This window comes from Camelus bactrianus, chromosome 5, assembly GCF_048773025.1.
Source record: "Camelus bactrianus isolate YW-2024 breed Bactrian camel chromosome 5, ASM4877302v1, whole genome shotgun sequence".
In the NCBI taxonomy this organism is placed as follows: Eukaryota; Metazoa; Chordata; class Mammalia; order Artiodactyla; family Camelidae; genus Camelus; species Camelus bactrianus.
The window spans coordinates 10547669-10572515 of NC_133543.1; the positions used below are offsets into that span (position 1 = coordinate 10547669).

The window sequence follows — 24847 nt, forward strand, 5'->3', positions numbered from 1 at the left end:
GTTAGTTTACCTTTTAAGTTGAAGGAGGGCACCACACAGGACATTTACTTAATAAGGGGAAAGGAGGAGTAGGAAAACCAGCCTACCTTCCAGGGAGATCGCCCAGTTACACTCCTGAGGGCCCCACCCAAATCGACACAGCAGGAGACCAATTTCTTAGAATTTGCCAAACTAACAAGAGGGAATTGGCATTTCATTGTAATTTTGTATGGTCTCTTCCCTCGCCGCCATACTTCAGGCTATCTGAATTCCCTTTTGTATCAAGTGCCTGTTCACAGTCTTTGCCCATTTTCTATCACGCGGTTGATGTAGGCCTTTCTGTGTCGGTCTACATCCTTCCCCGCTGTGAAACTGGAAAAATTTTCCCCACGTTGTCTTCTAGTATGTTTATGGGTTTATTTTTTAATCTAAACCCAATCTAGTTGAACTTGTTTCACTATAAGGAGTCAGATTATTCGTGCTTCTGAAATTCCTAGTCAAATCAAAGGGTCTCTCCCCCAAAGCAAAGGCGTCCACCCAGGACAGGGAACATGTGCTGGGTCAGGCACAAGAAAAGGGATACAAGCTGGGGATTTCTCGCCAGTCAGGCTGTCCCCGGAAGGAGGTAGCTTTCTGGAAATTCCAGAAATAATACTCTTGGCACTGGGAAAGCAAACCTCCCTTTTTCCTGTCCAGTCCGGCATCCATGTGCCCTTGCCCCTTTGCTTCTTTAGACAAATAGTGTCTCCGGCGTGCTCAGCACGGTGCTGGGGCGGAAGGAGCTCACGTTCCGCGGTAGCCCCGCCCCCCCAGCCAAGCCCCGCGGTAGCCCCGCCCTCCCAGCAGCGCCCCCCCCCAGCCCCGCCCCTTAGCCCGTTAGCCAGTTAGAGAGCCCGCTGCGCTCGCACTGCGGCAGGTGTCAGCCTCGCAGGTGCTCCGCGGGTCTGCGGTCTCAGGCATCTGCTGCTCTCCTGCCTTCCTGCGAGTTCTGATGCGCAAGCATAGGAGGCCTCTCCTCTCCTCCCACGAGATTTGAAAGAGAAAGAGGAACAGGAACTCACAATTCTCCAGCACCCGCTTCCTGCCTGGCCCATTCGTGGGCACTTTACAATCACCTCCCTGCTTCTTAAACGCGGAAAGGCCGTCCAGGTGTTGGCTGAGCCCCACACCAGCTCCTCCCGCACAGGGACAACCCGGAGGGCCCCGTGGGCTCTAACCAACCACGCCTGCTGCCCTCACTGCCGCCTCCAGGCCCAGTGCCGCCTGCTTGAGAGGAAAGGAGCTGGGAGAGGTGCGTGTTCACAGGGTGTCGTCCCACAGCACTGGATTAGATGCTGGACGATCAAAAGTAATCACCACCAGAAATTACATTACTTTATTCAACGTATGTCCTCATCTGTAAAGAGTTAAACATGACCTTTCAAGGATTTTTTGCTTTGTGTTACTTATTTTAGAAAATTACTATTATAAAGTTTTTAAAAAGTCAATACAGATGTAGAAGGGAAAAGGTAACAATTTCTCTTCAAAACCTTTCAGTCCCATTCCACAGAAGTCAGTCAGCAGGCTGGTCTGTAGTATCTCCTCACATACATAGGATTATAAGTGGGAGTTTGGGAAAGAGAGGGTTACACAGTGGCTCATACACGCATATTAACTCTGAACTTTCTTGTTCAATAATACAACAAATACAAAAAAAACCCCAGCAAATACAAAAAACAGCAAATTTTTTTTTTTTAAAAAAACAACGTATATAAAACTCCAGGGGTTTTATATACATTGTTCTCTAGTTGAATGTTGCCTGCTATTTCATAGTATGGCTGTACTGTATTTTAGTTAACTATTCTTTTGTTGCTCAGTATTGAGATAATTTCTAGTTTGGAGCCATTGAGAGTAATGCTGCAACAGCTTTCTTGATCAGAGGTCCTTAGGTATTGATGCTTTTATTTCTGTAGGATCTAAAAGGATTGTATAAAGGGTATATGGACTTTTTTTTTTTTGGACTTTTAATTTGAATAGATTTCAGATTACTTTCTGAAATGATTGTGGCCATTAACACTCTCAACAGCAGTGCATAAGAGTACCCACTTCTTGACATTTCTCCAACTTAGATGCTTATTGCTCTTCTTAATTTTTGATTATCTGAAATACATACCGAATGTGATTTAAAAATAAAGACATTATAGTGTTAGCTAACTCAGTAAAATCAAGTAGTCAAAAAAGGTTATTAGTACCTGAATAATATAATCATAAAGCTGATTTATGACACAAATGAACTTATTTACAAAGCAGAAACAAGCCTTAGACACAGAAAACAAACATATGGTTACCAGGGTGAAAAGGGGGGAGGGGATGGAGGGATAAACTGGGACTTGAGAATTTGCAGATACTAGCTACTAGCTATAAAACAGGGAAAAAAAATCCTATTGGATAGCGCAGGGAACTATAGTCAATACCTTATAATAACCTATAATGAAAAATAATATGAAAAGGAATATATATATGTATAATTGAAACACTATGCTGTACACCAGAAATTAACACAACATTGTAAACTGATTATACTTCAATTAGAAAAAAGAAAAAAACTGATTTATTAGTGCTATAAATATAAATGTATATGCGTATATATGTACACAATGGAAAACAACATTCCTTTGAGATTGTCCCTGTGCTCAGGAGGTGTTGTCTATGGGAGGAACAGGTGCGGGGGACCTCAGCAAACACCTGGACAGCCCGCCCGCGTTTAACAAGCAGTGCGGTGATTGTAAAGTGCCCACTGAAGGGTCAGGTATGAAGCAGGTGTTGGATAAATGTGAGTTCCTATTTCTCTTTCACTTTCAAATCTTATGGGAGAGGCAAAGCCTCCTATGCTTGCGCATCAGAGCATGTATGAAGGCAGGAGGGCGGCAGATACATGAACACAGGGGAAGGGAAGGGGAGAAAAGCTCTGAAAAGTTTGCTCCCTCTAGCTGAAGCCCTGGGCAATCAACAATGGAACAGAAACTCAACTTAGAAATAGTGAGGCTCCATCTAGTGGCTGCTCCTGTGATTGCAGCCTGTGATTGCAGGAGCAATTTGCAAGGAATTGAGGGGGTGCTCCGGTTTCTTCCTTCCACACACAGTGCCCTTAAGGCGCAAGAGTTCCTTTGTTCCAAAACAACCACTCTTAGTATTTTGTTAAATTTTATTACAAGTTTTCTTCTATAAACAAATTTTATGTATTTAATAGGGTTATGATCATGCCATCTCTAGAGGGTTTTATTTTCTATGATTTCACATCCTGCAGTTTGTTCCTTTAAAGCTCTTTTAAGTTGAGAAATACTGAGTCATACAGAAAAGCATAGTGCACAAACATGTCGCTAATATATTGCTGTGAAACAAAACACCGAGTCAAGAAACACCACACTGGAACCCCTGCCCCGTCCCCTGCCTCCTCTCTGACCTTGGCCACTGTGCCAACTTTCATGGTATTCACTTCCTTGCCTTTCATTATAATTTTACTGCTTAACTTTGTGCCCCCAAACAATGTAGTTTATTTTTGCCTATTTTTGAACTGTCTGTAAGTACAACCTTATGTATTCCTTAAAATCTTATCCATCCTGTTAGCTTTAATTATGTTAAGACTCATCTTTGTACTGTCATCTGAAGTTCTTTCATTTTCATCATAATGTAGAATGACTTTGAATCCACATACCACAATGCGTGTACTGTTGGTGCGAGGACAGTTTGCGCCCAGGTGTCTACTACAGGTGCACATGCATTTCTGTTGGGTGCACCTCCCAGGAGTGAAATGGCTGGTCCCTGGGGCGTGTGCATCTTCAGCTTTACTAGATACTGCCAAATATTATTCCAAAGTGATCGCGCCAGTTTACACTCCCTCCTTAAGAGTTTCCCTTGCCCCGTATTCTCATTAACGTTTGCTTGATATTGTCAAGCAACTTTAGCCATTCTGCTGGGTGAATAGAGGTATCACATTGTGGTCCTAATTTGCATTTCCCCAATGTCTACAGGCTAAGCACCCGTTAAATGCTTCTTGACAATTTGCATATCATCTTTGTGGATGTGTCTGACCTCATTTCTTGTCCATTCGTCAGTGAGATTGTCTTTTTTCTTACTGATTGTATATATTCTGGATACAATCCCGTTGTTGGTTAAATGTGCCACAAATACCATTTTGCACTCCGTGGCTTGTCTTTTTCCTTCTTTGATGGTATATTTTGATGAACAGAAGCTCTTAATTTTAATGTTTCCAAGTGCATCCATCTGTTCTCTACCCCAGGACCATCTTGCTTTTGGTTTGACGTTGTTGCTGATGTTTTAGCTTTTTATTTTGATTCGGTTTTGGCTAGCACATATTTAACTAGAGTTGATTTTTCTTGTTTCCTCTTGCACTTTTTTAAACTTTTATTTTAAAATTATTATTTGAAAAATAAAGTTATTATAGATTCACAGGAAGTTGAAAACAAACACATAAAGGTCCAGTGTACCCTTTCCCCAGTTTCCCCAAAGGTAACACCTTACATAACTACATCAAAGCCAGGAACTGACATTGAGAGAATGTGTATGGATACTTTGTTGCCATTTTATCACCCACGTAGATTGATCTGAGGACTACCTTGAGCCAGACGCATACGATTTCACCAGCCTCATGCTTCACTTCTTCGCAGACGCACTCTCCTTCCCCTTCCCTAGCCACTTTCAACCACTAATCTGATCTCCATCTCTATGATTTTGTAATTTCAAAAATGTTACCCTTTTAGATTGGAGTTTTTCACCCAGCATAAATCCAGGGATTTCCATTGAGTTGTTGTGTGTATCAATTCCTTTTTATTGCTGAGTACTATTCTACAGAATGGCTTTACCATTATTTTCCTTAACCAATTACCTGTTGAAGGACATTTGGGTCATTTCCAGTTTGGGTTATCACAAATAAATCTTAAAAAATTTATGAACAGGTTTTTGTTTTGTTTTGTTTTGTTTTGTTTTGTTTTTGGTGGACAAAGGTTTTCGTTCCTTTGGGATAAATGCTCTATCAGTGTGATTGCTAATATATGTTTAGTTTTTGAAAAAAGTGCCAATTATTTTCTAGACTGGCTATACCATTTACATTCCCACATCAACGTATGAGAGATCTGATTTTCTCTCTCTGCATCCTTTCAACATCTGAAATTTTACGTGTTTTTCATTTTACCTATGCTAGTAAGCGTGTGGTGACATCGCATGATTCTGACACTCGTTTTACAAAGGCTAATGATGCTGAACATTTTTCATGTGCTTATTTACAGCTTAGCTGCTATAACAAAACACCACAGACTCAGTAGAGTAAAAAACAAGAGAAATTTATTTCTCATAGTTCTGGAGGCTGGGAGGTTCAGTCAGCCTATAGGATTCGCCATTTATGTATACATTCTTCAGTGAAATGTCATGTTGTATCTCTTGCTCATTCTCTAATTGAATTCTTGCTTTTTACAGTGGAATTTTGACAGGTTTCTTTCCAAAGAGCTATACTGGAAATAGAACGTTGTATAAATTTTAGGTGTACAACATGTTGACTTGATAGAATTATATATTATATATTGCAATTTTATATTGCAAAATGTTTACCAGTGTTAGCTAACATCTCTATTGTGTTACATAATTTTCATTTCTTTTTTGTTGTAGTAACATTTAGGATCTAATCTCTTAGCAGCTTTGAAATTTATAAAACAATATTGTTGACTATAATCACTATGCTTGTTCATCTTTTGGTGCAAGTTTGTACCCTTAAACATCTCCAAAACTACCTTTCCCCCAGCCCCTGGTAACCACCATTCTACTCTGTGATTCTACAAGTTCAGCTTTTTTTAGATTCCACATATACATGAGATCATACAGTATTCATCTTTGTCTGTCTGACTTATCTCACTTAGAGTAATGCCCTCAAGGTCCATCCACATTGTCGCACATGGCAGGATGTCCTTCTTTCTCACAGCTGATATATATACCACATCTTCTCTATCCATTGATTCTATTCATTGATGGACACTTAAGTTGTTTCCGTATCTTGCCTATTATGAATAATGCTGCCTTAAACATAGGAGTGCAGCTTTTTTTTTTTTTTTTTTTTTTTTGATATCTTGTTTCCATTCCCTTTGGCTGTATACCCAGAAGGAGGATTGCTGAATCATCTGGGTAGTTTTAATTTTTTGAGCAACCTTCATACTGTTTTTCATAGTGGCTGAGCCAATTTACATTCCCACCAGCAGTGCATGAGTGGTCCCTTTTCTCCACCTCCTCCCCAACACTTGTTATCTCTTATCTTCCTGATGACGGCCATTCTAACAGGTATGAAGGGATATCTCATTGTGGTTTTGATTTCCATTGCCCTGACTATGAGTGATGTTTGAGCATCTTTTCAAGTACCTGTTGGCCACTTGCATGTCTTGTTCAGGAAAATGTCTGTTCAGTTCCTCTGCCCATTTTTCAATCAGATTGTTTGGTTCTTTTGTTATTGAATTGTCTAAGTGCTTTATACATTTTGGATATTAACCTCTTATCTAATACATGGTTTGCAAATATTGTCTACTGTGGTGTAAGTTGCCTTTTCATTTAGTTGTTTGTCTCTTTTGCTGGGCAAAGCTTTTTAATTTGATGTCGTCCTACTTGCTGATTTTTGCTTTTGTTGCTTGTGCTTTTGGTGTCATATCAAAAAATCATTGCCAAGACCAATGTCAAGGAGCTTCTTGCTTCTTTTCCAGGAGTTTTACTGTATTTGGTCTCATGTTTATGTGTTTAATCTATTTCAAGTTCATTTTGTGAGTGGTGCAAGATAGGGTCCAATTTTATTTTTCTGCACATAGTTATCCAGTTTTCCAACACCATTTGTTGGAGGGGCTGTTCTTTCCCCATTGGATGTTCTTGACTGCCTTGTTGCATATTAGTTGACTGTATATGCTGGGGTTTATTTCTGGGCTCTCTATTCTGTTCCATTGGATTTATGTATCTATTTTGACACAAGTACCATACTGTTTTTATTAGTATAGCTTTGTAATATAGCTTGAAATCAGAAAGCGTGATCTCTCCAGCTTTATTCTTCTTTCTCAGGATGGCTTTGGCCATTTGGGATGTTTTGTGGTTCCAAAAAATTTTTATTTCTGTGCAGTACGCCATTGGAATTTTGAAAGGGATTGCATAGAACTTATAGATAGATGGCTGAGAGTAGTATGGACATTTTAATATTAATTCTTCCGACCCATGAACATGGTCTGTCTTTCCATTTGTTTGTATCGTCTTTGATTTTTTTTTAATCAATGTCTTATAATTTTCCTTGTGAAGATCTTTCACTTCCTTGGTTAAATTTATTCCTAAATATTTTATTATTTTTGATGATATTGTGAATGGGATAATTTTCTTAACTTCTTCTCAAATGTTTCATTGTTAGTGTATACAAATGCAACTGATCTCTTTGTGCTGATTTTTTTTTTATCCTGCAGCTTTACTGATATCATTGATTCTGACAGTTTTTTAGTTGAATCTTGGGGATAATCTATATACAAAATCATATCATCTACACATAGTAATAGTTTTACATCTTCCTTCCCAATTTGGATGCCTTTTATTTCTTTGCCTTGTCTAATTGCTCCAGCTAGGACTTCCAGTACTATACTGAATAAGAATGGTGAGAATATGCACCCTTGTCTTGTTCCTTATCTTAGAGGAAAAGCTTTGAATTTTTCAACTGTTGAGTATAATGTTAGCTGGGGACTTGTTATGCACGGCCTTTAATATGTTGAGGTATGTTCCTTCTATATCCAATCTGTTGATAGTTTTTATCATGAAAGGAAGTCATATTTTGTTAAATGCTTTTTGCATCTATTGAAATGATCATATGATTTTTATCTTTTATTCCATTAATGTAGTGTATTCATATTTATTGATTTGTGTATGTTGAACCATCCTTGCATCTCAGAGATAAATCTCACTTGATCAAGGTGTATGATTCTTTTGATGTGTTGTTGAATTCAGTTTGCTAATATTTTTAAGAAACTTTGCATCTATTCATCAGGCATATTGATCTGTAGTTTTCTTGTAGTGCCTTCATCTGGCTTTGGTATCAGGGTGATGCTCACTTTGTAAAATGAGTTCAGAAGTGTTCTCTTTTCTTCAATTTCTTGAAAAGTTTGAGAATAATTGGCATTAATTCTTCTTTACATATTTGGTAGAATTCACCACTGATACCATATTGTTCTGGGCTTTTTTTGTGTCGGGAGATATGTGATTTAGTCTATTCAGATTTTCTGTTTCTTCATGATTCAGTCTTGGTAGGTTGTATGAGTCTAGGAATTTATCCATTGTCCTCTAGGTTATTCAATTTGGTCACCTATGACTGTCTCTGATAATCCTTTGTTATTTCTGTGGTATCACCTGTAATAACAACTCTTTCATTTCTGATTTTATTTGAGTCTTTGCTTTTTTAAAAATTTCCTAGTTAGTCTAGCTAAAGTTTTGTCAATTTTGTTTATCTTTTCTGAAAAGCAACTCTTAGTTTCATTATCTTTTCTATTGTTTTTCTGGTCTCCATTTCATTTATTTCTGCTTTGGTCTTTGTTATTCTTTCCTTCTGATAACTTCGGCTCAGTTTGTTCTTCTTTTTCTGGTTCTTTAGGTTAAAAAGTTAGGTTGTTTATTTGAGATCTTTTTTCTTATTGTAGCATTTAGCACTGTAAATTTCCCTCTAAGAATTGATTTTGCTGCATCCCCTAGTTTTAGTGTATTGTGTTTTCATTTTCATTTCTTTCCAGATACTTTTATTTCATTTTTAATTTCTTCTTTGACCCACTGGTTGTTCAGGAGTGTGTTGTTTAATTTCCACATATTTGTGAAATTTCCAGCTTTCCTTCCACTATTGATTTCTAGTCATTCTGTTATCTAAAAAGATACATGGTAATATTTCAATCCTCTTAAATTGCAAACACTTTTCTTGTGACTTATCATATGATCTATCCTGGAGAATCTTCTGTGTGTGCTTGAGAAGAATGTATATTCTGCTGCTGTTGAATGGAATGTCATGAATATGTTTGGTCCATTTGGTTGAAAGTTTAGTTCAAGTCCAACGTTTCCTTGTTGATTTTCTGAATGACCTATTCATTGTTTAAAGTAGGATATTGGAGTCCCCTACTATTACTATATTACTGTCTACCCCTCCCTTCAGATATGTTACTTATTGTTTTAGTATATTTATGTATTCCAGTGTTGGGTGCATTTATATTTATGACTATTATATCTTCTTCCTGAGTTGACCCCTTTAAAATAAAGGGGTGTTCTTTGTCTTGTTACTGTTTTTAGCTTAAAGTCTGCTCTCTCTGATATAAGTATAGTGACCCCTGCTCTCTTTTGGTTTATACTTGCATGGAATATCTTTTTTTATCCCTTCTCTTGAGCCTATATGTAACGTTAAATTTGAGTGAGTCTCTTGTAAGCAGCATGTATTTTTCTTTTTTAAAAAACCTGGAGAACCACTCTCTGCCTTCTGATTGGAAAATTTAACCTGTTTACACTTAGAGTATTTACTTATAGGAAGGGACTTACTAATCTCATTTTGTTCATTGCTTTCTGGCTTTTTTGTAGTTCCCTTGTTCCTTGCTTCCTCTCTGCTTTCCTTTGTGAATGGGTGATTTTCCACATAGTATGCTTTGATTCCCTTCTCTTTACCTTTTTTCACTCCAAGGTTAACATTAGGCTTATGTAAAACATCTTATAGATAAAACATTTTCTTCTATGCTGATAATAACTTAACTTTAATCATATACAAAAACTCTATCCCTTTATTTACCCCCCTTTATGTTTTTGATGTCACAATTTACTTCTTTTTATATTGTTTTTATTAACAAATTAGTATAACTTTAGTTATTTTTAATACTCTTGTCCTTTAACTTTATAGCAGATTTAAGTAGTTAATATACCACTACATTACAGTATTATAGTATTCTGAATTTGACTATGCCTTTAATTTTACCAGTGTGTTGTAGGTATTCATATGTTTTCATGTTACTAATTAGCATCCTTTCATTTCAGCTTGTGGAATTCCTTTCTATATTTCTTGTAAGACAGGTCTTGTAATAATGAATTTGCTCAGCTTTTGTTTTTCTGGGAAAGTCTTTATCTCTCCTTTATTTCTGAAGGATAACTTTGCTGGACAGAGTATCCTTGATTGGCAGTTTTTCACTTTCAACACTTTGAAGATATCATCCCACTCTCTTCTGGCCCATAAAGTTCCCACTGAGAAATCCACTGGTAGCCTTGTGGGGTTCCCTTGTAAGTTATGAGCTTCTTTTCTCTTGCTTCTTTTCAGATTCTTTGTCTTTGACTTTTGATAGTTTTATTATAATGTCTCTTGGAGAGGATCTATTTAAGTTGATTTTGTTTGGTGACCTACAAGGTTCATGAACTTGGCTATCCAAATCTCTCCCCATATTTGGGAAGTCCTCAGCCATTATTTCTTTAAATAAGCTTTCTGCCCCCACACTCCCTCTCTTCTCCTTTTGGAATTCCAATAATTCACATATTGTTTCTTTTGAGGTATCTGATAGATCATGTAGATTTCCTTCACTCTTTTTCATTCTTTTTTCTTAATTCTCCTCTAACAGGATAATTTCAAATTCCTGTCTTCTGTTTCACAGATTCTTTCTTCTGCTTGATCCATCCTGACCTTGATGCATTTTTCATTTCATTCATTGTATTTTCCACTCTAGAATTTCTGTTTGGTTCTTTTTATTTTTTAGATATAATTGACATACAACATTATATTAGTTTCAGGTGTAACAACATAATGATTCAATATTTGTATATATTGTGCAATGATCACCACAATAAGTCTAGTTAATATGTCACCATACACAGTTACAGACTTTTTTTCTTGTGTTGAGAACTTTTAAGATTTATGCTCTTAGCAACTTTCAAATATGCAATACAGCATTATTAACTGTAGTCACCATGCTGTACAGTATATCCCCATGACTTATTTATTTTATAACTGGAAGTTTGTATCTTTTGACCCCCTTCACCAATTTCATGCACCTCCCCATCCCCTACTTCTGGCAACCATCAATCTCTTCTCTGTATCTGTGAGCTTAGTTTTTTCAACTCTTCCCCATTGACTATGATGTCATTTAGCTGTGGGCTTGTCACAGATGGTCTTTATTATGTTGAGGTGTGTTTCCCGTATACCCACCTTGTTGAGAACTGTTTGGTTCTTTTTTCAATTAATGATTTTTATCCTTGTTAAACGTCTCAGTTTGTTCATATATTGTTTACCTGATTTTGTTGACTTGTCTTTCTGTGTTTTCTTGTAGCTCATCAAGTTTCCTTAAAACAGCTGTTTTGAATCTTTGTCAGGTAAATTGCAGACTTCTATGTCTTTAGACTAGGTTACTGGAATATTACTATGGTCCTTGTAGGGTCACGTTTCCTTGATTCTTCATGTTCGTTCAACTTTTGTGTCGCTGTCTTCAAACTGAAGTGGAAGTCACCTCCTCCAGTCTTCTCTCACTGCCCTTGGGAGAGAAATACATGCTGTCAGCCCTGCTAGTAATCCTGAGGCTTTCTTAGACCTTCTGTGAGTACACCTCTCCCATGCTCCTACTACTTCTGCTAAGAGGCTTCCTAAGTTAGTATGCCTTCTACTGACAGTGCAAAGTGCCAGACTGGGTGTGACAGTCTCCCTTCTATTTTCTACAAGTTGGCTTAAATTTGTGTTCTCTCTCTGACCCACAGATTCAGGCTGATTTTCTTCAGGTGCCCACAAGCTACTTTTTCCATCCTTTTTATTTCAACGTACCTATATCATTATATTTGAAATGAGTTTCATATATCAAGCATATAGTTGGTTGTGGTTTTTAATCCACTCTGCCCTTACCTGCTTTTAACTGATCTTTTTATCATATACTATTTACCATTTATATATAAAGTAATTGTTTGGGCTTAAGTCTGCCTTTTTACCTTTGTTTTTATTTTTGCTTCATGTTTATCATTTCTATGTTCACTTTTTTTGCACTGCTATGTGTTACTTGAATCTTTTAGAATTTTATTTTTATGTGCCATAGCTTATTTGAGTCTCTTTAGTTTTTAGTGGTTGCTCTAGGAATTGCATTGTACACATACAACTTATCACAATCTACTGGTATAGACATTTTACCAGTTCACGTGAAGTGTAGAAATCCTGCCTCCCCTTAAATTACCTTATCTTGTTTATAATTGTCTTTAAATATTTCCTCTAAATGTGTTGAGAACTACTTCAAACGATATTATAATTTTTGCTCTGAAAATCAAACATAATTTAAAACTCTCAAGAGGTGAAGGAATGTCTGTTGTATTTATCCATATTTTTATTCTTTACATTTTTTTCCCCTGATGTTTTTTGCAAGTTGCTCTTTCATCATCGGTTTCAAAACTTCCTTTAGCCATTTTTTAGGGTATATCTGATGGCAACACATTCTCTGTCTTCCTTCCTCTAAGGATGTCTTGATTTTTCCTTTATTCCTGAAGAATATTTTCACTGCATATAGGATTTTGTATTAACAATTACTTTCTTGAGAGAAGCAAGATGGCAGAATAGAAGGATGCTTGTAGCTAACCCTCTGCCACAAATACACCAAAACTCACATCTATGGACCTACTCAGCCAACCAGAGCACCTGCCGAACTCTGAGGGAACATCCCCCTCTTTGAAAGACAAAGATGCCAAAAATCTGGTAGGAGAAAAGGAAAATAGAAAGAAGAAAAAGCAAAACAATGCAGGACCAGTCCAGTGGGGAGGGAGCAGAAAAGGAGGACTGGCGCTCGTTCGCTAGGTCTCCCACCACCAGCGAAGAGGCCAGCAGGACAGAGGGGGAGCCTCCGAGGCTCAGATCTGCCCTGAGCACCCCTTGACCAATAGAACTGAGTTAAGCAGGCACAGAGAGTCCCCACGACACCCTGCCCAAGACGCAAGCTGACAGCTGGGGCCCGGGCAGGCTGCCCAAGCTGGGCGGAGGACTGGGGCGGCTGCACTGATGCAGCCCTGGGGGACTGCAGGGGGCTGCGCGCCGTGGCTGGGAGGGGATACAGAACAGAACAACCTTGGTCCCCTATAAATTGTGAAACAAGCAAAGCAACATGGCTGTTGTGCCCTGGGGGGAGGGGCACCGTAGCCTTTGTCTCCTCAGACCCGCGGCGCCATTACTGGTGCTTCTCATGAGAAGAGAGGCTGGGCACAGCCACAGCCGCCACCTCCTGTGCATAGCGCCTGGGCTGGGGGCGGTGCCGAGACCTGAATCCGCACCCGGGGGCTCCGCAACCTCCTAGGCAGGACTGAGACTTGTTTACAGCCCGAGGCAGAGAGGATCATTCTGACCTGGCATCTCAGAGAACTCGCACCACCAAGACAAACAAGGAGCTGAGATTTGGCACAGAGAAGGGGCAGGACTGTTCCGTGGTCTTCCCTGAGCCCGCCTTTGGGGCACCAACCTGAGGCGGAGCGGGCAGCTGCACAGAGCAGCGGAGTGACCAGCGCCCGGAGAGGGCGGGCGGCCACCTGCCCTCCTGGCAGGAATGCAGCACCTGACCACGTTGCTGGGAGGGGGAGTGACCTGCCTGCCCACTGGGTAAGAGTTCAGCACCTGACCCAGTGTTGGGAGGGGGTGCGATCTGTTAACTGACAGCCACTGGGAGCAGCACAGATGAGGACGCCAACAGAGGGCCTCTGGAAACAGCAAGCTGAGTTCACGAAACAGGAGGAAGAAACAAATACCTCTCGATAAAATTATTAAGAGCACACCGTCTCTAGGAGAACTAGATAACTGATAATCCTTAAGCCACAGTGTCAGAGAGATATGCGCAATATGAAGAAGCAGAGCAACCACTCCCAATTAAAAGATCAAGAGAAATCCCCTGAAAGCACGATCAAGGAAATAGACATTGATGGCCTACTAGATCAAGATTTCAAAAAAGGAGTGATCAAAGTACTGAAGGAACTAAAATAAATAGTGTTTAGAGATATAAAATATGTCAAAAATGAAATAGAAACTATAAAGAAGAACCAAGTAGAATTAGTAAACTCATTTGCTGAGATGAGAGCTGACCTAAAGGCTGTACAAAGCAAGCTAGATAATGCAGAGGAACGAATAAGTGATAGAAGACAGGACGACAGAAAGCACCCAATCAGAACAGCTGAGAGAAAAACAAATAAAAACCAATGAAAACAATATAAGGGACCTATAGAATAAAATAAAGCGTGCCAATCTACGCATAATAGGGGTTCCAGAAGGGGAAGAAAGAACAAAGGTGATTGAAAAGGTATTTGAAGAAATCATGGCTGAAAACTTCCCAAACCTAAAGGAATCAGATATCCAAGTACAGGAGGCTCAGAGGATCCCAAACAGGAAGAACCCAAACAGACCCACACCAAGACATAGCATAATCAAGATGGCCAGAGTCAAGGATAAAGAGATGATGCTAGAGGCAGCAAGAGAAAAACAAAGTGAGTTACAAGGAACCTCCATAAGGCTCTCAGCTGATTTCTCTACACAAACACTATAGGCCAGAAGGGAGTGGCAAGATATATTCAAAGTCCTGAATGAAAAAAAGATGCAGCATAGGATACTCTATCCAGCAAGGCTATCCTTTCGAATAGAAGGAGAGATAAAGAACTTCACAGACAAGCAAAAACTAAAAGAGTTTAGCAACCCTAAACCCATGCTAAAAGAAATACTGACAGGTCTACTCTAAATAGAAAAGAAGCAGGATGCTACAGAAATGAGAAACTCACAACTGGAAAGGAGATAACTACCATGAATTACAAAAAGAATAAACACAAAATTGTAAAAGAAGACATCTAAATCATTAAGAGTGGGAGAGGGAAGCAAGGAAAGCCACTGTGGAAAACAGTATATGGAGATTCCTCAAAAGACTAGGAATAGACTTACCATATGACCCAGGAATCCCGCTCCTGGGCATATATTCAGAAGGAACCCTACTTCAAAATGACACCTGCACCCCAGTGTTCATAGCAGCACTATTTACAATAGCCAAGACATGGAAACAGCCTAAATGTCCATCAACAGGTGACTGAATAAAGAAGAAGTGGTATATTTATATGATGGAATACTGTTCAGCCACAAAAACCGACAACATAATGCCATTTGCAGCAACATGGATGTTCCTGGAGAATGTCATTCTGAGCGAAGTGAGCCAGAGAGAGAAAGAAAAATACCATGTGAGATCGCCCATATGAGGAATCTAAACAAAACAAAACATAAATACAAAACAGAAACAGACTCATAGACATAGAGTACAAGAAGGGACAGACTGGGATTTTAAAACGCTGAATACATAAACAAGATTATACTGTATAGCACAGGGAAAAATATACAAGATCTTGTGGTAGCTCACAGCGAAAAAAAAAATCTGACAATGAATATATATATGTTCATGTATAGCTGAAAAATTGTGCTCTACACTAGAATTTTACATAACATTGTAAAGTGACTATAACAATAAAAAAAGTTAAAAATAAATTGCTATAAAGGAATATAACATTAAAAATCAGTTTCATATTGAACTATTCATACTATAAGGTAAATGAGACTTCATTATTGCTGTAGACTATCTCCTAGCCACTGTATCTCTTTATTCTAATTCTCCATTTTTTTTCCTTCTAGACTATATCAACATGGATTTATATATAATGTATCTGAATGTATCTACTTAGTATTTTTATTTATCAATTGAACTAAATTACAGGTTGTTTTGATAGTCTATGTTCATTGCCAGTCTATGTTTCCTTGTAAGTTGATAACAAGTAAGAACTCAGTAGTAGAGACTTTATTATTTCTACCTTGGAGATTCATAATCCATTTTTAATATGGACCCTTTCATATACATATATATTAAAACCTTATTTAATCAAAAAAACCCCCAAACAATTACTTTCTTGAAAAATTACACTTGAAAAATGAGCCACTTCTTTCTGGTCTTCATGGTTTCTAATAATGTCATTCATTTATTTTATTGTTTAATTGAAGTACAGTCAATTACAATGTGTCAATTTCTGGTGTACAGCACAGTGTCCCAGCCATGCATATACATACATATATTCATTTTCATATTTTTTCCATTAAAGGTTATTACAAGATATTGAGCATAATTCCCTGTGCTATACAAAAGAAACTTTTTTAAAATCCATTTTTATATATAGAGGCTGACATTTGTAAATATCAAACTCCCATATTTATCCCCTCACCCCCTTTCCCCAGTAACCTTAAGATTGTTTACTATGTCTACAAGTCTGTTTGTTTCATAGATGAATTCATAGTGTCCTTTTTTTTTTAAGATTACACATATGAGTGATACGGTATTTTTCTTTCACTTTCTGACTTACTTCACTTAGAATGACAATCTCTAGGTCCATCCATGTTGTTGCAAATGGCACTTTATTCTTTAAATAGCAGAGCAGTATTCCATTGTATAAATATACACAATTTCTTTACCCAGTCATCTAATGATGCCATTGAAACTGCTTTTCCCTTGCAAGAAAGGTATTTTTTCTATTTCACTGCTTTCAGGATTATTTTTGTCCTGAGATTTCAGAAGTTTGATTATGAAGTTTTTTTATGTGAATTTTTTGAGTTTATCTAATTTTGAGATTACTTAGCTTCTTAAATTTGTAGGTTTATGTCTTTTGCCAAATTTTGGAAATTTTAAACTATTATTTCTTTGAATACATTTTCATCCCCACTTACTTTCTTCTCTCTTTTTTGGATTCCAGTTGCTCTAGTGTTTGATCTTTCTTTATAGTCTCACAGGTCCCTGAGACTTTTTTTTCAGTCTGTTTTCTCTTTTTTGTTCAGATTGTGTAATTTCTATTTTTCTATCTTCAAGTTCAGTGATCCTCTGTCTTCTCCATTTTCCCATGAAACCATTCATTGAATTTTTAATTTGTTACTGTATTTTTCAGTTCTATAATTTCCACTTAGTTATTCTTTATATTTTCTATTTCATTAATATATTTTCTCTGAGATGTTCTACCATTTTTTCCTATCAAATAGTTTTCATTTGTTTCAAGAGTATTTATTTTGCTTTTTGAAACATTTTTTGATGACTGCTGTAAAATATTTGTCAGATAATTTCGACATCTGTGTCTTCTCAGTGTTGGCATCCATTGGTTGGTTTTTTTTTAAAATTCAAGTTGAGATTTGTCTCCAATCTTTGTATGACTAGTGAATTTCAGTTTTATTCTGGATATTTGTGGCAGTATGTTTTGAGTCTCTGTATCTTGTTTAACTCTTCTGTTTTGCAGACCACTTCTGACACCACCAGTAGGGAAAAGTAGGCATTGCCCCATTACTGCCAAGAGTCGATGGAATCCCAGGTTCCTTTTTTGGCCTCTGTTGACCACCTGTTGCAGGGATGGGTGTCTTATCACTGACGGGTGGGAACAGGAGTTGAGATCCTCCACTAGAACTCCTGTGACGCCTCCCTGGTTCAGAGGGAGACTTGTTCATGTTCCCTTTGGGGTCATGGTCATGTTAACGCCAGGTGGTGGTGAAAGTCCTGGCTTTCTCCTGCGCTGTCCCCTACACCAGCCTAGCAGCGCAGGGGAGGGATGTTCCACTACCACCAAGTAGGGGATGGGAGACACCCTGCAGAAGGGCCCCGTTGCCACTGGCAGGGGATCGAAGCCCCAGCTTCCCTCTAGGTTCTCCTAACGTCACGAGGCTGGGAGAGGGCTGTACGTCACTGTAGCCAGATGGGGTTGGGAGTTTCCACTCACGCCTTGGTGAGGGAGGCGGGGAATGAGGGCATGTTCCATGCTTTTTACCATGCTGGAGTAGCGTGGTTCTTGTCTAAAGGTTTTCTGTCTTGCTAAACTGATCTTCTGGGTAAAAAAAGCAGGCTTTTGCTGGGGTTTTGTGTCTGTGCCTAGTGGTATTTCCAGGTTACAAGATTCTCCAGGACCCATATAAGAGGTATATATAAATGGAATATAGGATGCAGAGAAAACTAAGGAACTCACTGGTGTGCTGTTCCTTGCATTCTAGGACCCCTAGCTGCTGTGTCTTCGTCTCTCTACCATTCAGAGTCTTTATATTATTGTTTTACACATAATATCTCAAGATTTTAGCTGCATTTAGTGGGATGAATTGGGGGAAGTGTGTCCAACCATCTTGTCCAGAACTAGAGAGCCCCTGTTTTCTGGACGTTTTTGTTTTTTCATAGCATCTTGCTCCTATTTTATAGTTACAGAGTCTTCCTCTTTTTTTTTTTTTTTTTTGAGGCTATTCATTTGTTGAGGCTATTCATTTTTGAACTTTCCTTCTATCACCCACATTTTCTATTTCCTGAGTATTTTCCCCCTATTTGTTTATTTTGGTCTTTTTAGTGTGTTGAAAGGAATGTCAGGGAGTCTTTGGCTGCATTTCATATTTTTAAGAGTAAGGCACCAAACGTGTGTTTAGTGCGGTGGGCGTGTTGGGGGCCAATCAACAGGCGGCTTCACCACAGGTGGTTAAGTGAGGAGTTGCTTGTTTTCTAAGTCAGTATTTGGAGGTCTTTTCTCTGGGGTGGGTGAACTTTGCCAGAGACACATCCTCCACTCTCCTAGGAGTTACACAGGCTTATTCTGGGAATGCAGCAGGGGGCTGAACCACAGTTCACTCTGCAGACTGTTTGCTCTGCCTGTTTTCATCCCAAACCCCTCCACTGCTTTTACCAGTAAGTCTGCTGTCCCAGAACCTGGATCCTCTTGTTCGGTTATTCAAACTGTTAAGTCTCTGGTGTTTTAACTTGGCTGGCATTTTGAGAAGAAAGGAGAAGTGGAAGAGGGAGGATGAATAGTCACTAGGCTGACCCGGCTAGGGGAGGGTACCCAAGGGTCACACTTTCACACACAGACTTTACACCAAAACCTCCATATGTTTCCCCAGGACCTGTCCTACCCTGCACAGTCCCTGGTAACTCCTCTCCTTTAGATAGCTTCCTATGCTCAGCTAAATCATTTGCTCTTTTGAGAGGGGTGATAATTAGGTTGATTGATTGATTTTTTTAATGAAGGTACTGGGGATTGAACCCAGGACCTCGTGCCTGCTAAGCACACCCTCTACCACAGAGCTACACACCCCGCCGCCATTTGCCCTTCTTACATTCACTTACCCTTTACCAGGTTTTGTTCAAATTCCTCATCTGCTATTGTCTCATCCTTTTTTAAATTTTTCTCTTGGGATTACAAAGATGGACAGTAGGCACTTAACTAATGATAGCTCCTTCCACTCTTAGCTGCTTTGTCCAAAAAGCTGCTCAGGTGCTTAAACCAGCAGCCAAGAATAAAGGGACTACTGTTAGTTTAGTACCTACTATCTGCCATCTACTTTTAATCTATGTAGAGAATGCTTATGCATTGGTGTCTCTATCACCCTCAATATTTTGAGTGCCTGGAGAGCTGGGACTCTGTTTTGTCTATCTTTGAGTTCCCATTGCTTAAGAAGTTCCATGGTGGCAACGTTTATTCTGTTCTCTGCTGAATCTCTAGCATTTGCATTGCTGTCTGGCACATACCATGTGCTCAAGAAAGGCTTGTTGAATGACATCTGGAAGTCAGGAATTTGTCTGCCTACTGGAACATTACTTTAGTCTGAAAAATCTAGTTTCACAAGATAATGTCTACATACCTTGCACTATGTGGTGATGGATTTTGATCGGTCTTGCTCATGTCGGCTGATGGAATGATATTAAACACATTAGGAGAGCACCTTGTTCATCTGTGGATAAGAAAGTTACTGGGATGAAAACTGAATAAACTGAATCTGTATTGCCCAATACTACAAGGAGGATTTGTCAAAATTTCTCCAAATAAAAATGAAAAAAGCCTACCTGCAAATAAAAATGAAAAATCAGAGAATGAGTTTAATACTAAGTAGCATTTCTGTAGTGGTGTTCTCAGTGGGATCTGAAAACAAACCATTCCAGAAAGACAGGACGCCATCACCACCTCGGCCATCTCAGCCCCAAAACAGTAACACTGGCTGCCACGTACTGAATGTGTGACAGGCGTTGTGCTACATGCTTTATGTGCACTATCTCAGCCAAGTCTCAGAATGTTTCTGAGAGGTATTCATATTCCCATTTTACAGGTGAAGAAACAGAGAGGGGGTAAGGACACTTACTTGCCTAAAATCACGCTGCTGGTAAGAGCCAGAGCCAGGATTCAAATTCAATTTATCTCACCCCAAAGTCTGCTCTCTGACCCCCACCCTAGGATAGACAGGAGCCCTGGAACAGCCTGATCTGCCTTGCCCCTCTCTTATTTGCCGATCTCCCTAGTACAGTGATTCTCAAACTAGCTTTGCACCAGAGTCCCCTAGAGGGCATTTAAACACAGATTGCTGGCCCCACCCACAGAATTACTAATCCAGCAAGTCTTTTTTTTTTTTTTTTTTTTTTTCAAATTGAAGTATAGTCAGTAACAATGTGTCAATTTCTGGTGTGCAGCACAATGTCCCAGTCACGCATATACATCCATATATTTGTCTTCATATTCTCTTTCATTAAAGATTATTAGAAGATATTGAATATAGTTCCCTGTGCTCTACAGAAGAAATTTGGTTTTTTATCTATTTCTATATATAGCAGTTTAACATTTGCAAACCTCAAACTCCCAAATTTATCCCTTCCCACCTCCTTTCCCCTGGTAACCATAAGATTGTTTACTATGTCTGTTTCTATTTTGTAGATGAGTTCATTAGTGTCCTCTTTTTTTCTTTTTTTTTTTTTGATTCCACATATGAGTGATATATGGTACTTTTCTTTCTCTTTCTGGCTTTACTTCACTTAGAATGATGATGTTCAGGTCCATCCATGTTGCTGCAAATGGCATTATTTTATTGTTTTTTATGGCTGAGTAGTATTCCGTTGTATTGATGATCCTTGAATATCTGCGTTTCTAGCAAGTTCCCAGGTGTATGAGTCATCTACTGCTACAGAACCAGCTGGCTAAGCTTTGGCTTATGGACTCTCACAAGGCTGTAGTCACAGTGTTGGCAGGGACTGTGCTCAGCTCAAAGCTGGACCATGGGATGTCTTGTTTCCATGCTCACTCAGGTGGCTGTTGACAGCCCTCAGATCCCTGCTGGCTGTTGGCTGGAGCCTCTCGCAGGCCTTGTTCACAGTATGTCCTGTGGCTCCTTCCCAAGCAAGGAACCCATGAGAGCCGCCCCCAGATGGGAGCCACAGCCTTTTTATAACCTAATCTTGGAAGTGACATCTCATCACGTCTGCCATAGTCTGTTCATTAGAAGTGCCACTAAGAGTCACTAAGTCCAGACCACACTCAAGGGGAGGGGCTCATATGAGGGCCTCTGTCAAGGTGGTGAAGGCTTTGGAGGCCATCTTAGAGGTTGCCCACCATACTGGGTGCTGCTGGGACCACACTTTAAAAAATCCTGCTCTAATTAATGGCCTCAGAATAAAGACCTTTCTTCCTGAGCAAATCAAAGCTCCTTGGTGAGTACATGGATATGTGACCCTAGTAACACCTCCAGGATGGGATCAGGGATGGGAAGGGAGCTGACTCTTTTCTATTAAGCATATGAGGGAAAAAAAGCAAAATTTTGCACTTAGGACACCAGTCTTCAACCAGAATTCTCTCTAAAGGCCCATAACCAAGCTATGGAAATGATAATGTTCTAAAATTCCAATAAAGCAGAAGTTGAGGTTAAAAGCATCACTGAGGGAGGGCATCAAGGGGTCCCAGCCAACAGCTCGGGCACGAGCTGGTAGAAGGCTAGGGGATGGTGTATTGGAAAAGTACAAGTTTTCTTTTGGTTTGAAAATAAGTGAGCTTGTGTCTGGTGCCAGTAAGCAGCGTTTGTCTGGAAGCCCCAGCGTGAGGGTGGCTTGGCTTCCTTACCAACGGCTTCATGGCATTTACTCACTGAAAGCTTTCGGAGGCAGTTTCCTTATGTCATGTGCATAAAATGCATAACATGGAGTCTTGCATAAAGATGTGCTCAGTTACCATCTATCCCCTGGGACGGGGGCGGGGGTGGAGATTTTGAGAGTTACAACAGAGTCTGAGGCGTGGTCCTTGCTTAGTTATGGAGATGTTATTTCCACCTACAAAGCAAATGTAGAATTTATACAATGTGGAATCATGAAAGGACATGGGGTTTAAAATCAGAAGAACTCAGAGCTACCCTGAACAATGTGGGGGCAAGGGGCGCCCACCCTCTGTGAGGTGGAAAAGCCAAGGAAAGCTTAACCATCAGCCCTGCACATTCACAGTTCCACATCCAGGGATTCAGCCATCCTTGGATCATGTAATACTGTGGTATTTACTATTGAAAAAACTGTGCATATAAGTGGACCCATGCAGTTCTAACCCATGTTGTTCAAGGGTCAACTGTGTAATGACACTCACAGCTATGTGAACTCAAGCAATCACTTAAGCCAAGTTTTTATTACCATATTTATAGGATATGGTTAATATATTACTATGCCATATGATAGCATACTATATACTATAATATTATGGATAACAATATATCCATAATATAAAGCTGTTTCACAGTGGAGTTGAGGGGAGAGGACTAAGTAAAAGTACTTTTTAAACTCAGAGCAATATTTGGGTGCCAATAAAATACACAGTGACTCTCAACCTTGGCTCCATATTAGAACCACCTGGCAAGCTCTGAAAAGTCCCAGTTCCCAGGCTGCACACCAAAGCCATTATGCAGTAATGATACCTCCCCTCCTTCCTGTCCTCTGCCGTCTTCTCTTTCTCCTTATGTGTGTATGTACATACATGTATGTATGTCTACATTTTTTAAGGCAGACGCTTGAAACAGTTAAAAGAGATTTCACCTTTGTTTCCACCAAACAGTACACACAAAGTGCTTGGAGGTGACATTCCAAAGAGGGGCTGTGAAAGGGGTGTCCACCGGGGTGGGACTAGGGTGGGCGGCGTCAGATCCGAAGAACACGTGCTCCCAGCGGGATGGGTTGATTTCAAAGCACAGAGAGGTGGTCGCGCAACACCAAGGCGAAGCGTCCTGTCAGTGGGGACAGCTTTTACTTTGAAAGTCAGTTAGGATGCCTGAGTGAGTAACAGCAACTGGGACGAAGTGATGGCAGCAGAGCCAAGGTGCAGTGTGTACACATCTAGTTAATGTCTGTGCCAAGAAAGAATAAGTGTTTCTGTTCTCAGGGGTATTGTTGAAGCAAGAGCTTTCTGCTCCAACCACTGACCCTTAAAAAGTCTTTCTAGTGAGTGTGCCAAGTTCAGTAGTTACTTTCCAGACCTTGTTCTTTTATCAACGTAGAAGACTTGATTTTTTGAAATATTTGAAAGAGGTTTTTACAGAAACTAGATTTGTTTTGTTCCTGATCTTCACATTTTCCGAAATTACTGTGAACAAAGTATTTCAATGGAATCTGTATGTTGGGGATTAACCAAAAAACATGGGATCGTACCCAAAAGAAACTGAACAGGGGAAGGTCACTGTGTGGTCAGCTGACACATCCTCCTTTCTGTTCTCTAGGACCACATGCCGGGGGAAAAACAGCCAGGCAAGACGCCCCGTTGCTCCCACAACCAGAAAGCTTCTCACATGGAGCCAGCTCCGAGGCTGCTCTCGCCCCCTGGGATGGGGACTTGGACTCTCCCCTTCGTCTCTGCAGAGGACGTCCCCGGAGAGACTCCTTCACCACCCCGGAGCCTCCTTCAGCACTCACACGTCAGTTTAGATGACCTGTGGCTGGAGAAGACGCAGAGGAGGAGGTTGAAGAAGCAGGCGCAGGTCGAAAGGAAGATGCACGCACATAAAGACAGAGTCCAAGTAAGCTACTCACACACCATCATCATCCGACTTGGCCAGGCACCCACTCTTCCAATGCAGCTGCTTTCCCTTCCTGCCCCTCCCCCGCCTCTGCCCCAGGACAGCCTGCAGGAGACACACTTCACAGTGATGTGTCCCCCTTGTCTCTGCAGTGTGTCTCTGCCTGCATCCAGCCCTGTGCAAGGCAGGGGAGCAGAACTGAAGAATTGGAGTCTGTCCTCAAGCCCCTTCCATAGTAATGACCATTTAGGGGGGACCTCCTCTGTGTCAGTCACTGTTGTTAGATCCTGGACAGCATGTGCTCTCATACTCATAAAGGTGCATGGCATTCTGATATAACAATCATGATTAAATTAATTAAGCAAAATTGTATAAAAAGAATTAGGTTTTGTCTCTAGGGACATTTTGACACCATGATTTTTGCATGAAACTGTCAGCTGTTTAACAATGACTTAATAGTTTATGAAGGATACCTTTTACCCAGCCCCTGACTCTATTTCTTGGTCTTTCCCTTTATAAAGTGGCAATATTTTTATTATCAAATATTCGTGAAGTACACATCCCTGAGCCTCCCCTCGCCCCTGAATACCCACTTGATGCTACTGAGGTGAAATTCACATAACATAAAATTGACCATGTCAGAGTGTACAATGCAGTGGCATTTAGTAGATTCACAAGATTCTGCAGGCATCACTCTGTCTAGTTCCAAGTCATTCTCATCATCTCAAAAGGAAACTTCATAGCCATTAAGCAGTCACCTCCCATTTCCCCTCCCCTGACCCTGGCGAGCACTAATCTGCTTTCCATCCCTATGGGTTTATCTATTCTGGAGATTTCAGGTAAATGGAATTACAATATATAAACTTTTGTGCCTGGCTTCTTTCACATAGCATAACGTTTTGGGAGTCCATCTGTGTGGTAGCATACAGCAACACTTTATTCCTTTTTATGACTAATATTCTACTGTATGGATATGTTTTGTTATCCATTCATCCATTGATAGACATTTGGGTCATCTCCACCTTT

At 39.9% G+C, this 24847-nt stretch overlaps 1 protein-coding gene across 2 annotated transcripts in view; it reads left to right on the top strand.

Moving 5' to 3' along the window:
* The window catches only part of ARHGEF4 (Rho guanine nucleotide exchange factor 4), a 200729-nt gene that overhangs the window by 81565 nt on the left and 94317 nt on the right, over positions 1-24847 (top strand). For both annotated transcript variants that reach the window (XR_012506933.1, XM_074363416.1), the window contains exon 3: positions 23525-23821. Coding sequence is in view for 1 of the 2 variants with exons in the window: in XM_074363416.1 (XP_074219517.1) it covers positions 23525-23821 (297 nt within the window). In the remaining variant the exon portion in view is untranslated. The remainder of the gene's footprint in view (positions 1-23524; positions 23822-24847) is intronic.